This window comes from Piliocolobus tephrosceles, chromosome 11 (assembly GCF_002776525.5).
Source record: "Piliocolobus tephrosceles isolate RC106 chromosome 11, ASM277652v3, whole genome shotgun sequence".
Taxonomy (NCBI): Eukaryota; Metazoa; Chordata; class Mammalia; order Primates; family Cercopithecidae; genus Piliocolobus; species Piliocolobus tephrosceles.
In genome coordinates this window covers 94,193,401-94,208,586 of record NC_045444.1, presented here as the reverse complement: position 1 = coordinate 94,208,586, position 15,186 = coordinate 94,193,401, and the positions used below count along the sequence as shown (strand labels likewise).

At 39.1% G+C, this 15,186-nt stretch overlaps 1 protein-coding gene across 2 annotated transcripts in view; it reads right to left on the bottom strand.

The window, feature by feature from the left end:
* Nucleotides 1–15,186, bottom strand: part of CCNYL1 (cyclin Y like 1) — a 46,664-nt gene that overhangs the window by 12,784 nt on the left and 18,694 nt on the right. The window contains exons 4-7 of one of the 2 annotated variants that reach the window (XM_023219758.1): nt 8,373–8,473; nt 5,263–5,298; nt 1,669–1,720; nt 821–940 (exon numbers count right to left, since the gene is read on the bottom strand). In XM_023219758.1, coding sequence (XP_023075526.1) covers nt 821–940; nt 1,669–1,720; nt 5,263–5,298; nt 8,373–8,473 — 309 coding nt within the window. The remainder of the gene's footprint in view (nt 1–820; nt 941–1,668; nt 1,721–5,262; nt 5,299–8,372; nt 8,474–15,186) is intronic. The other variant, XM_023219768.1, reaches the window with a different exon arrangement.

Sequence of the window (15,186 nt, the reverse complement as noted above, 5' to 3'; positions counted from 1 at the left end):
CCCACTGAGGGGTTTCTATTCAAGTGCACAGCAGAAGCCTTCTCTCCTAAATTCCAAATGGATGCTAACAGAGTAGGTACTGACCTAAGTATTCTTTCCCTCCAGGCCATGCAGTTGACCTTCCTCTATAGGTTTGCTGTGGGGAAGAGTAAAACAATCCTAACCACTTGAATAGGACTTATTATTCAATGATAAAATCTTACCATAGGAATTCTGTATGGAGGACATAAAGTTAAAGACACAGCTGTAGCTTAGTAAGCTAACCAGCAAAGCCTTTGTCCAAGTATTACTTGTACCACATTGTTGGGCAACATCACAAGCAGGCACAAGAGGTAGGCAGAGATGATTAAAACCCATCATCCAAGGAACAAAGAATTTAGAGCAGTAGTTCTCAATCACAACACATATCGGAAATACCTGGGGAATAGAGCCTGGGACTTGGCTTAGACCTACACTGGAATCAGTATCTGGCTCTGAACCACATGGTTTTGTTACCACTCTCCATCACCCCCAGCCCTGCCACCACGCCTTGTATGTGTACACACTGAATGTGTACATGTGCATTGATGGGTAGGGGGAGAAACCAGAAATCTCCCTGGCTGCCTTTTGCAGCAACTGTTCTGTGATGAGAAAAGCAATGGAAACATGTTCAACCATAATGATGACTAAAGGCGAAGGTACGTATTTATGTTCCTTTCATAGGTTTCTCTTAAAAGTTCTGATGATAATTTCAGGAACCTATTTTTATTTGAAAAATAGGACCATACCCTGTGTACAAGACTAATTTCTAAAGACGCTTTATAAATGAGAAATATCTTACCAAAGTTACTATTGCACATTCAGCTGTTAGCTGTGCAGCACTAAAAAGAGTACGAACAAATCTGTAAATAAATTTGTGCTCAGGATCATGCTTAAAGTATTCCTCTGGAACTTTTTCTCGCTGAAAGAAGAAAAGATGCAATGTTAATATCCACTGAAGAAAAAAAATTTCTTTTTTTTTTTGAGACGGAGTTTCACTCTTATTGCCCAGGCTGGAGTACAATGGCATGATCTTGGCTCACTGCAACCTCTACCTCCCGGGTTCAAGTGAGCCACTACGCCCGGTCAGCCTAAGTATTCTTAAGACCAGCAGTGTTGACGTTTGAGCCCATGTACCCCTTAAAATAATTCTGGCTGGGTGACATGACTTTTAGTTTTTAAAATATAAACAATTGCATCTTAAAATATCATAATGATTCAAAACTCATCACCATTTATCATTAAGGAAAAATACAGGCACAACTCAGAAAACTTTTACGTTCCTTTCCACTTTCCCTCCACAGAACTCTATCAAAATGTAAACTACTTGTAGGCTCGAAAGTCTTACTATCGCGGCATGTCATGATTCTCTTAAATAAACTTTGAAAAAATATTTTTAGCTTCCTGTAACCATAAGGCTCAAAGGCTTCATTGTCCAATACAATAGTTATTAGTCACAAGCGGCTATCGTATACCTGAGGAAGTGAATTTTTAAATGTTTACACCATTTTAATTGATTTAAATTTAAATTATTTTCTAATAATCTTCATAGAGATCACGTATATTTGTTAGGACTATTTATAAATATCAGCATGAAATAAACATAACTCTATGAGAGAAAAATACTACCTCAAAAAAAGTGACACTTACTGTAAGTGGATGTGATCTCTCATCAAAAATATCCAAGGATCTATTTGCATCTCTATAAAATAAGAATATGCATTGAAGAAGTTAATTCAGGAACTGTTAATACTGAGTAAAATGTCTGCTGGGGGTGGCAGGAGATGCCTCCTGTTTGCTTTGGTGTTTGCTTCACCAAAGCGAACAGTTGTACAAATTCTTCTGGATCCCAGCCTTCAGAGGATTTCCTGATCTCTTTTTACTCAGCACATGAGGTTCTGTACTGTGGAGTCTTTTCTACAATGACAATTCAGAATTGCCTTTAAGTGTTGGCCCTCCCTAACAGGCAATGGTAATAAAGTGTATTTTCACTCTTCTAACCCCTCATTGGAATTCAAGAACATTTTACAAAGCAGTAGTGGTGGGCAATAAAATCTTCGGAACTTTAATGACTATGAATGAGATTCAGATTTCCCAGGCTTTTCCACTCTAGTTCTCTGTATTACATTCTTGACATATATTTGTTTAAGTGGTTTGATGAGTTAAAAACTGTATTGCCTTTTTATTTTAAAAGAGACAAGCCTTTGATAATCTTTACAAGTTTATAAAACTAATACATTGTGCTCATTTAATAAAACCAGTGATTCTCCAAGTGTGGTCTGTGGACTTCTGGAGACCCTCTAGATCCTTTTCCAAGAGGTCCTTGAGGTCAAAACTGTTCTTATAAGAATACTTATTTGGGCCGGGTGTGGTGGCTCAAGCCTATAATCCCAGCACTTTGGGAGGCCGAGATGGGCGGATCACGAGGTCAGGAGATCGAGACCATCCTGGCTAACACAGTGAAACCCCGTCTCTACTAAAAAATACAAAAAAAAAAAAACTAGCCAGGCGAGGTGGCGGGCACCTGTAGTCCCAGCTACTCGGGAGGCTGAGGCTGAGGCAGGAGAATGGCGAAAACCCGGAAGGCAGAGCTTGCAATGAGCTGAGATCTGGCCACTGCACTCCAGCCTGGGCGACAGAGCGAGACTCCGTCTCAAAAAAAAAAAAAAAAAAAGAATACTTATTCAACCTGAGAAAGCTGATTGAATATTTAAAAATAAAAATAATTAAAAAAAAAAGAATACTAAGATATTGCTTGCTTTTTGACTGTTTGACATTTGTAATGAATGTATAACAGCAAAAGTGGGCTAACTGCTGGCTTCTCAGCATGAATTAAGGCAGTGCTACCAAATTATACTAGTAGTCATTCTATTCTTTACTGCGTCTTGCAGTTTAAGAAAAATACCTGCTTCACTTACGAATATCCTTGATGAAGCAGTAAAAATTAATGGTATTATTAAATACTGACCTTTTTACTATTCTGAGTAAGCAGAAAGTAGACATAAAGTAATTCTGCATACCGAGGTATGGTTGTGTTAAAGAAAAGCACTGTGAGCTAAACAAGGCTTTTTTTCCATAGAATATCATTTTTACTTGAAAATACAACTATCATTCTCAAAAATGAAAGAAGTGGCCAGGTGTGGTGGCTCATGCCTGTAATCCCAGCACTCTGGGAGGCCGAGGCAGGTGGATCAGTTGAGGTCAGGAGTTCGAGACCAGTCTGCCCAACACGGTGAAACCCCCAACTCTACTAAAAATACAAAAATTAGCCAGGCATCGTGACAGTTACCCATACTCCCGGCTACTCCGGAGGCTGAGGCAGGAGAATCACTTGAACCTGGAAGGCAGAGGTTACAGTGAGCCAAGATGGCACCAGTGCACTCCAGCTTGGGCAACAGAGTGAGACTCAGTCTCAAAAGATAAATAAATAATTACTTTTTAAAAATGAAGTGGGTCCGTCACTTCAAGAAAATAACACTATTTGTTGCAATGATATGATAAAATTCAAGCTTTCAAACTAAAAATCAGGATTTGGAGAAACTTGTACCTTATTATGTAAGTTTAATAGCTTCTCAATACTTAAAAATATTTTAATACAATTGGTGGGGATACTAACAAAAGTGAGCTTTTGACACTGTCAAGAAATGTGAACCAGGCTGGGTGCGGTGGCTCACGCCTGTAATCCCAGCACTTTGGGAGGCTGAGGCATGCGGATTGCCTAAGCTCAGGAATTCAAGACCAGCCTGGGCAACATGGTGAAACCCTGTCTGTACTAAAAATACAAAAAATTAGCTGGGTGTGGTGGCGTGTACCTGTAATCTCCGCTACTTAGGAGGTTGAGACAGGAGAATCGCTTGAACCCAGGAGGCGGAGGTTGCAGTGAGCTGAGATTGCACCACTGCACTCCAGCCTGGGTAACAGAACGAGATTCTGTCTCAAAAAAAGAAAAGAAAAAAGAAACGTGAACCAATATTTTCCATATAGCCAATGCATAATATTATAAAAGCAAGTAAGGGGAAATGATACATTTATTGTACAAGACAGATGGGTGAGTACTAACAAAAAATTCATTGATACATGAAATTCCACTGTAACCATTTTAAGAAACTAGCACTTGTGGAGTGTTGGGTAGTATTAAAGAATACTGGCCAGGTGTGGTGGCTCATGCTTGTAATCCTAGCACTTTGGGAGGCTGAGGCGGGTGGATCACCTGAGGTCAGGAGTTCAAGACCAGCCTGGTCAACATGGCGCAACACCATCTCTACTAAAAATGCAAAAATTAGCCAGGCGTGGTGGCATGCGCCTATAACCCTAGCTACTCGGGAGCCTGAGGCAGGAGAATCGCTTGAACTCTGGAAGTGGAGGTTGCAGTGAGCTGAGATTGCGCCACTACACTCCAGCCTGGGCAACAGAGCAAGACTCCATCTCAAAAAAAAAAAAAAAACAACCAAATAAATAAAAATAAATTAAAAAATAAAGAATACCCACAACCATCTGAAAGCTTTAAAAATATACCTTTACCAACTATGTATTTGCAAGAGGCTAGGTCATCTTCTTATCACTTCTTCAAAACAAATTACAGCTCACTACCAGGGTGCAATATTAGCCACGTAATACACCTACACATGTACTCACTGTATCTAAAAAAAAAGTTGAAATTAAAAAAAAAAAAAAAAACGAATTACAAAGACAGAGATGAGAATCCAGCTGTTTTCTATTAAGCTGGACACCAGAGAGTTGCAAAAATATAAATACATGACACACATTTTACTCAACTTTGTTGTTGTAGAAGAGAGTTATTTTTCGTGAAAAAATATTATTTGTGTTAACAATATTGTTCTCAGTCAGGGTTTATATTTTTGTTGTCACAACCTGGGACAGCTGTTAAATATCCTACAATGCACAGGACAGTCCCCGAAACAAAGACTTATCTAGCTCAAAATATTAACAGTGCCAAGGTTGAGAAACCAAAACTAAATATAGGTTGTTTTTTTTTTAAATTCTCAATTTCAATTTCTAATATAATAAATATCAATATAACCAACACAAACAATTACTCTTTGGGATCCTCAGTAATTTAATAGTTAAAACTGTCTTGGGGACCAGAAAAAGCACAAATGATTCAGTTCAATACTGTAATAGCACTCTACAGCTTATGATGTCTATAGTTATGACCTAATACTGAACTTGATATCATGCAAAGTGATTAGCTGGAATAACAAGACAGGTTTTAAAGGAGCTCACCTGTTCTTTATGTGGTAATATATTGCTAAGGTCACACTGTGAAAGGAAAAAAAATTATTTTTAATAACTGATTTAAACATTTGTTAGGCCTGAAGACATTTTTTAAATGAGGGAAGGGAGGAACCCTCCCAGTGGCCCTGAAATCCTCTAGTTCACAGTACCATATAGGTACTTTCCCCATATTTTAGTTCCTTTCAGCAAAAATACAAGAACCAAAATCCTAAGTAACATGCTGTTAAAATACATGTTTTTGTTGACTATTATAATATATAAATAATTACATATATCCCCATTTGTTCTTCTGCCCATAGAACCTTTCATCTTATGCAAGTTCTACCTATTTGTATACATGCTTAAATTTAAACTGTTTGGTTTTTTGGTTATTTTTATTTTTTGCTTTTTAAGTTGTTAGGCTCTGCATTTCAGTTGATTTAATTAGCTATCACCTACTCACCCATTTTTCATTATTTCCCCTTAAAGTAAATAAAAGTGTTTTATACCAAATAAAATCCTTTACGATCAATTCTGCATCATTAGTAGAAAATTTATTAGTAAATAAGTGCACACAAAACCAATGATAGGTATAGCTATCCTGAAATAAGCAGTGCTAACAATGCAGCATAAAACTACAAAGTGTAATATTAATGGCAAGTATTTCCACATTGGTTTAAATATTAGTGAACAGACACGACTTTTCAGATATATGTTACTGTAGTCCTAAATTACCCACAGATGTTGTGTATCAGGAAACAAGGCGTTGTCTTAGGTAAGTTATATGCTTCCATTTGCCCTCAGTCTCTAAACTGAGGCTCAAAATAATTGAGGGAAGGCAAATCTGAATTTTAAAAGTAGTCTATACAATGTTAGCACTTTTTAAAAAAAGTCTGTAACATTAGCATCTAAGATGGATACTTCTATAGTGCTTCAAACAGTTTCATGTCCAAATTGATTTTAACATTACAGAATTTCAAGTTATATGCTGAAAAGGACCACAGAACCTTACATGACATTTAATCCAACACCCAGTTTACAGATATGGGAACCAAGGCTTAAAACTGACTTGCCCATGGTCCCGCCAAATAGAATTGAGTTCATCCTCCTGCACTCAATTAAGCAGTGGTTCTCAAACTTTCTGCACACTGCAATCACCTGAGGAGCTTTAAAAACTGCCTAACTTCCAACTTGAGACATTCTGATTTAATTGGCATTGGGTATGACTTGGGATATGCGGAGTGTTTTTTGTTGTTTTTTTGTGTTTTGTTTTGAGACGGAGTCTCGCTCTGTCGCCCAGGTTGGAGTAAAATGGCACGATCTTGACTCACTGCAACCTCCGCCTCCCGGATTCAAGCTATTCTCCTGTCTTAGCCTCCCAAGTAGCTGGGATTACAGGTGCACGCCACCACGCCTGGCTAATTTTTTTGTATTTTAGTAGAGATGGGGTTTCACCGTGTTGCCCAGGCTGGTCTTGAACTCCTGAGCTCAGGCAATCTACCCGCCTCAGCCTCCCAAAGTGCTAGGAGGATTACAGGTGTGAGCCACCGTGCCCAGCCTGAGGGTTGTTTTTAAAGTTCCCCTGGTGATGATTCCTATGTGCTGCAAAGTTTGGGAATGACTGAGTTAGGGTTAAGATCAGAATCATCTGGGATGTGCTTGTCCATGTAATTATGCCTCACATGCCTTCTTCATTTTCCTAAAAGGTTTGTGACTGCCTAGAGATCAAGGAAAGGTGGAGGTGAGAAGAATGTGTTTATAGACATACATTTTGAAAACAGTTGCTTACGTGATTCTGATATGGCTCACCCATCCCATGAGAATAATGCACTATTAAGCCATGATAAATGTTTTTCAAAATCTTTCCTAAAAGTCAATTTGCCCTACTAGTGAAACCTTTATTTAACCAGTAGTGAAATATACCAAATGATCATTTCTAAAACTTACTGAGAACAAATTAAAACTTACTGTACTTCCCAAAGTAGACATCTAAAAATTAAGACTATTAAGACTAAAATAGGGGGAAAAAAGCATGATATCTATTATACTTGTTTGAGCAAGGTTAATCTTTAAAACTACTTTGAATCTTACAGAAACATCAGAATCTTTTGAATTCAAAAGAAGCCAGGGACTCTAGCCAAAGTGGACTGGTTTTTTAACTCAAGGATTTAGGACCTTGGCTGAATACAAACATTCAATGATTACTCAGTAGGTGTCAAAGCTCAGGACTTTAGACAGAGTCAGAGTCCAGTTTGTGCTGAAACACAATTCAATTTCAACTACTGTTATAAGGGAAAGAGGAAAGTGACATGATTATGAGTGTAAATTTTTTGCTTTTAAAGTAAAACTTACTGACAATTGAATTAACTAAAAAAAAAAAAAAAAGCTAGTACATTAGAAACAAGTAAGTTTATAAGCTAGTTACGTTTTTAGACTGAAAAGTAAAATTAGGGATAAGGACATTAATATTCTAGCGTAGCACTTCTCAAACTCTGTTCTGAAAATCAAAGCTCATAATCGAAGGAGATGTTAATGGTTTCCTGACAACCCCAATGGAGTTGTTTGTTGTTGTTGTTGTTGGTTTTTAAATAAACTTGAAAGTTTCATCTTAGGGTGTTCTGAAAGTGCATCTCAGATTGTGCCCAAGAGGTGCTCATGCACGACAGGGAAAATTTAAATGCAGTGCCATTTAAATACTGTGGTGCCAGTAGAGGACAAGCTGTTCCTTCTTCCAAGAGTAGTTTCCAAAGCAGTACACATTGTTTTAGGCCTGTAACTCATAACAAACTCATGTTTTTCCAGAAACATCCAATGAAAAGCACCTCTCCTTCTCACATTATGTTCAACACTGTCTTAACATAAATGCATTAAATAAATAGCTACACTTTGCTGGGATTGCTTCTTCACTAACTGGCTTTCCCTTCCACCATGCAGCCTAAGATTAAAACAGGAAATGAAAATTCATATTGAGGTCCTTGAAATCAATATATAGTTGACACCAATTTCTTAAACTGATTGCTGAAAAGGACAATCAAATGGCTGAAATTACCGAGGATGGCGAGGATGCTTTTAGCAAAGGGGGTCTGTCACTCAGCCCTTGGCAGCCTAGTTGTACTCACCATTTTACTGTGGTTCTAAGATTAGGCTGGCTGACTGTGCTGTCATCTAGAAATATTGTTGAGCATGAGCTATACTTTTTAGTAAGCTGCCCTGGAGATACCTGAAGGGGAAGGGAAATAGAAGAAAATGTCACAGTAAGTTAAACCTATAAAAGTGTGGTTTTTTCCTTGGTTAAAATGTCAAATGATAAAGCATAAAGATATTTCTTACACTCCATGAACTGACTTGAGTGTGGTATCATGTGCAGCTCTATGGGAAACCCAGTGGAGGCTCTCCCACAGACAGTGTTTTGAGGAATGGGTTATAAAATGCTGCTCTTGTGATACCTATAATCAAACCTGGCAAGCATGTGTTATGCATTCCCTATATAAATTAATGGGAAAAGTTCACAATAAGATTTGTGTTTTTTTCTTAAGCAATAAAAAGTAGCTGAGATTTTCTATTATTCATTTACTACAGTAAAATGTAATGTCTTAAATCATATTTGCAAAAGAGCATTTTATTCAGTAAATGAAAGCCTAATACTACATTTACTAAGTTACTAATACTAAATGTATTAGTTCAGGAGACAGTATGAGAAACAAGTGTTTCACAGTCAGAGGCTCTGTCTGCCAGGGCTGCTCCATCACCCACAGCGAGAGGGGGCCTGTTTTCTTATGTGGAGGAGAAAAAGTATCACTTTAATATTCCAAAAAAACAGATGACAAAAACAACTTTAGGAATTTAACTTTCACTTCATATTTAAATAAAACTGCCATTACATTACTCAAATGAGAACCTCAGAGAACACTCTCCATTTCAAAATGTTATTAATTTTATTCTATAAGTTACTTGACAGGCATCATGGCACTTGCCTGCCTCACTCATGCTGCTCTGCCTGGAATACCTAGTTCTTCCTCCTTATCCCAATAAGCCTGGCCACATCTACCTTCTGGGATCCCTTTGCCAGCAGCCGCACCAAAAAACATTTCCCTTTTGGTACATTCATCCGTCTAATTCACCACTTGTTACATGATACCAATTGCTCGTGGAGTATCCCCTCATAAGAAAGTAAGCTTCTTGCTCCAGGAGTGGTGGCTCATGCCTGTAATCCTAGCACTTTGGGAGGCTGATGCGGGCAGATCACAAGGTCAGGAGCTCGAGACCAGCCTGGCCAAGATGGTGAAACCCCGTCTCTACTAAAAATACAAAAATTAGCTGGGCGTGGTAGTGCGCACCTGTAATCCCAGCTACTCAGGAGACTGAGGCAGGAGAATTGCTTGAACCTGGGAGGCGGAGGTTGCAGGGAGCCATGATTGCGCCACTGCACTCCAGCCAGGGTGACAGAGTGGGACTCCGTCTCAAAAAAAAAAAAAAAAGAAGGGAAGCTTCTCCAGGGAAGGAAGGACTCTTCCTCCTCATACCCCTGGCTGCTGAGCACAGAATTGGGGACAAATTAAGGAGTTCAACAAGTGTTTGACAAATTTAAATCAGTTACAATTTGGAAGGTAAATGCTACTATAGACACAAATTAGTAGAATTTATCTGCAGTTGTATCAAGGAGGTGACCATGAACTTTTTGAGCCCTCTAGAAAATAAACCATCTTTAAAACACTTTAGAAGTATCCATTTATTTGGGAAGAGTGCAACAGTCAAATACTGAAACAGCCTGAACTATATTAAGACAATTCTCTTCCTTAAAAATAAGGTCAGTAACCAAATCCCAGTCATCGAATAGCTGAAAGTAACAGTAGCATTTTTTTAAACCACAGAATACTAATAATTTTAACACTTAAAAAAAAAAAAAAAAAACTAATTCAGATGAGCCTTCCTTCTTCCTATTAATGATAATTTTTACCACGTTGTCATCACACTCTTCCATCAGTATCCCACACATATACATAAAGACAGGGCAGGGAGAAGGTCTAGTTGTTGCTTTTAAAAGTGCATGCATTAAAAAGTTGCCAGTAGCCAATAATCAGAAATATCCATACAGTGTAACACCATTTTGTTTCAGATGTTTTTACTGCAGTCACTTAATTCTTACTAACAAAAAGTCCCAGATATTCTATTTTTAAGAAGTATTACTATTTGAAGGACCAAATTCTCCTTCAAGCTAGAAATATTTTCAACTATATCTAAACTCATGTTTCTTAAGCTATTATATTTAATGCATATACTTTACATTAACTGTGTGTTAATGTATATACTTTTATTGTCTCAAAAAACAAATACAGTATAAAAAATAAAAGCTGACTCATTCAAATACTTTCATTTAAAGTGGAGGGTGGGGCCGGGCACGGTGGCTCACACCTGTAATTCCAGCACTTTCGGAGGCCAAGGAGGGTGGATTACCTGAGGTCAGGAGCTCGAGACCAGCCTGGCCAACATGGAGAAACCCTATCTCCACTAAAAATATAAAAATTAGCCAAATGTGGTGGTGGGCTCCTATAATCCCAGCTACTTGGGAGGCTGAGGCAGGAGAATAGCTTGAACCTGGGAGGCGGAGGTTGTAGTGAGCCAAGATCACACCACTGCACTCCAGTCTGGGTGATGGAGCGAGACTTGGTCTCAAAAAAAAAAAAGAAACCTCTCTGCTAATCAATATGTAGCATGAGACACAGCACTAACTTTCAACTATGCAAATTTTTTGTTATCAAGAGCATCCCTGTATCTCTTGAGACTAGAGGGTGGCAGAATTAAGCTTCTGAGCAAAGCAATTATAGCTGGCAACAATAATTCCCCCATCATCTTGCTGGAAAACTCAACAATTTCCTTTATTTTAGGCTAAAGCCTTACCAATGCTGACTTACAACCTCAACAAACTACTGGCAAACATAATAATATAAAACACAAATACTTAAAAAAAAAAAATCCAAACAACAAAACACTACTGCAAGTTTACAGATGTTATTTCAGGTAGTCACAAAATAGGGACAAAGAATATATCATTCATCTTCATTTAGTCTGCACAAATGACAACCTTTAACAAGAAAGGGAAGGGGTACTGAGTAGACTTAAGGTAGAATAGCAAAGATAGAAAATAATCACACTTAGTAGTCTACTGAGTCACAACTGAAACCTTAAAGGTAAAGTACCTGTTGAACTCCTATCCCTACCCACTGACTTTTCCCATTGTGCCTAATGCCTCTTATTTTAACCCATTTAAAATAAGAGGTAAATGGCACTACAGACTCCATCTCAGGAAAAAAAAAAAAAAAAGAATGACTTTTAATTAACTTAAAAATTTCTGACATTTTGTGCATTAATGAAAACACCTCCATCTATGTTGCACAGTAATGGGACAATACAGCAGGGTGCAGACTTTGAATACAATTCCTAAGCCCTTAGTAGAAGAGTATAATGTGCTTATTATAGGTATAACTAAAAAATGTCTGGATTAGTATCATCATGTTGAATTTAAACTTAGATTTACACTTTAAATAAAGGTTCTAAATTTGGGTTAAACATGGCAGGTTGACCACAAATGTATTTCCTCACTCTCCAGAAATTCATTAGAATTAAAGACATAAAATAAAGGTCATACACAGGATCAGGCAACAGGAATGACAGCAGAAAATTTTTCTATTTATTTTATTTATTTATTTTTGAGAGTTTATTAATTAATTAATTAATTTTTGAGACAGAGTCTTGCTCCGTTGCCCAGGCTGGAGTGCAGTGGTGCAATCTTGGCTCACTGCAGCCTCCACCTCCCAGGTTCAAGCTATCCTCCTGCCTCAGCCTCCTGAGCAGCTGGGATTACAGGCGCACACCACCATACCCAGCTAATTTTTATATTTTTAGTAGAGATGGAGTTTCACCATGTTGGCCAGGCAGGTCTCAAACTCCTGGCCTCAAGTGATCCGCCTGCCTCAGCCTCCCAAAGTGCTGGGATTATAGGCGTGAGCCACCGCACCTGGCCACAGCAGATGATTTTTAATAAATCTTGAAAGATGAAAAAGACAATGGAGTGGTAACTGATAGGGAAGCACAACTTTAGTGCCTACAGAGAGTGACTGGAACAGGATCAAGTTAGTTTGTCTTGCAGAACCCAAGGCAGGCTCCAAACTCAAAGACACATGGTACCTTGGAAGGTAGAATGAAACATAAAACAAAACCAGCAAGGTCAGTTGAAAACATGTAGTTATAGAGTCCCAGGTCCACCTGTCCTCCCATCTTATAAAGAATATAGAAGGTCTGGGCTCAGAAATAGTAGGACTGAAATCTGAGAAATGGGAAAAAAAACTACACACTGAGAAGTAGAACTCCATCTCCCTTTTCCAATTCTGCTTCTGGAAAATGAGCAGCCATGCTTGTACTCCCCAAGTAGAAAACTGGGAGAGTCTTCTCTGAAGAAACTGAACAGTCTCAGAAAAGACGCACCAAGCAGGGCACAGCGGCTCACACCTGTAGTCCCAGCACTTTGGGAGGCTGAGGTGGGTGAACTTGAGGCCAGGAGCTCGAGAACAGCTTGGTTAACATGGCAAAACCCTGTCTCTACTAAAAAAAAAAAAAAAATTAGCCGGGTGTAGTGGCACACACCTGTAATCTCTGTCACTCAAGAGACCGAGGCACAAGAATTGCTTGAACCTGGGAGGAAGAGGTTGCACCTTGGCAGAGGGCGCTGAGATCACGCCACTGCACTCCAGCCTGGGTGACAGAATGAGACTCTGTCAGAAAGAAAAGCAAAGGAAAGGACAAAACAGGAGAAAGGAAAGGGGAAAGGAAGGAGGAAAGGAAAGGAAAAAGGAAAGGGGAAGGGAGAAAAATAAGAAAAGAGAAAAGATAAGACCCACCAGGTAACAGATGGAGGTCTCCTAAATTAAAGGCTGGCTTGGCCTCCAATGTCCTTGCAGTAAGAACCATCAGTTAACAAAAGTCCTGCTTGCAATTAGAGAAAGCCAGGGACTATCACACATGTGAGGGAAGCCTCCAACAAGAGAGAGCAAAACAATAGGAAAAAGGAATGCATGAGAGTTGTGAAAATCCAGAAGCAAATGAAAACTTTAAAAGATTCTTAAAACATCTCAAAAAGATGAAAGATTCAATAGAAGGGTTAGAGCATAAAGTAAAAGAATGCCCAACAAGTAGAACAAAAGACTAACTAGAAAATGGGAGAGTGTCAGGGGAGACAATTAAAGATCAATGCAGAAACACTGGTCTAAGAATAAGAAGCTCAGCATCTAAATACTAATATCATCAGGAAAAAGGAGGAACAAAGAAACAAGAAAATTCTGTAGAAGACACAGTCTACAGACTTATTGGTCCCAATAAAAAGAAAAGGTCCAGGCTGCGTGCGGTGGCTCACACCTGTAATCCCAATCCCAACACTTTGGGAGGCCGAGGCAGGCAGATCACAAGATCAGGAGATCGAGACCATCCTGGCCAACATGGTGAAATCCCTTCTCTACTAAAAATACAAAAAAATTAGTCGGGCCTGGGAGGCCGAAGCAGGAGAATCGCTTGAACTTGAGAGACGGAGATTGCAGTGAGCTGAGATCACGCCACTGCACTCAAGCCTGGTGACAGAGCAAGACTGTCTCAAAAAAAAAAAAGAAAAAACAAAAGGTACATAGCAAGTCATATTATGAAATTTCAGGATCTCAGGGATAGAGAAGGCATTAAAAAGCTTCCAGAGACATGTGAAAACTGGTTACATGTACTGTATCACACAATGGCAACAGATTCAAGAATACCATAATGAGAACGCAATAGAGAAATGTCTTCAGAACTACGAAATTTAGTGTGAACCTAGCATTTTATATGCTTATGAAATAGGAAGCTTGGCCAGATGCAGTGGCTCACACCTGTAATCCCAACACTTTGAAAGGCTGATGCGGGTGGATGGCTTGAGCCCAGGAGTTTGAGACCAGCCTGAGCAATAGGGCAAAACCCCATCTCGATGAAAAAATACAAAAATTAGCTGCACATAGTGGCACATGCCTGTAGTCCCAATTACTCAGAAGGCTGAGATGGGAGGATCACTTGAACCCAGTAGGTTAAGGATACAGTGAGCCGAGATCATACCACTGTCATCCAGCTTGGGCAACAGAGTGAGACCCTGTCTCAAAAAAAAAAAAAAAAAAAAAAAAAAGGCCAGGCGCAGTGGCTCACGCCTGTAATCCCAACACTTTGGGAGGCCAAGGCAGATCATCTCAGATCAGGAGTTCCAGACTAGCCTGGTCAACATGGTGAAACTCCGTGTCTACTAAAAATACAAAAATTAGCTGGGCGTGGTGGCAGGCGCCTGTAATACCAGCTACTTGGGAGGTTGAGGCAGGAGAATTGCTTGAACCCGGGAGGTGGAGGTTGCAGTGAGCCGAGATTACACCACTGCACACCAGCCTGGGGGACAAGAGCAAGACTCTCTCTCAAAAAAAAAAAAAAGAAAAAGAAAAAGAAATGAGAGGTTTTTGGACAGGCTAGATCTCTAAACATGTCTGTCTATGGACCCTTTCGCAGGAAAACGTGCTCCAGTACAACTAGGAAGGATAACAAGATAGAGGGAATACAGAATCTAGGATTTAAGGGACCCAAAACAAGAGGAGTTATGTGAGATCCCAGGTGACTTCAGAGAGATCCCAGGAAAACAGGCACAGAGCAGGCTTAGGAAAAGCCCGTCTATATTTGAGGAGGATGACAAAAGGCTGAGTAAAGTTGTCTCCAAGAGAAAAATGGAACAGATGTGTTTTAGTAGATGGAAAATATTTTTGATAGGCATGTGGCAAATGCTACAACATTTGGAGGGAGGGAAATAGCTGTTAGAAAACAGCCAAATGAATATAGTCAGGGAATTAATTCCACCAAAAAAAAAAAAAAAAAAAAAAAAAAAAA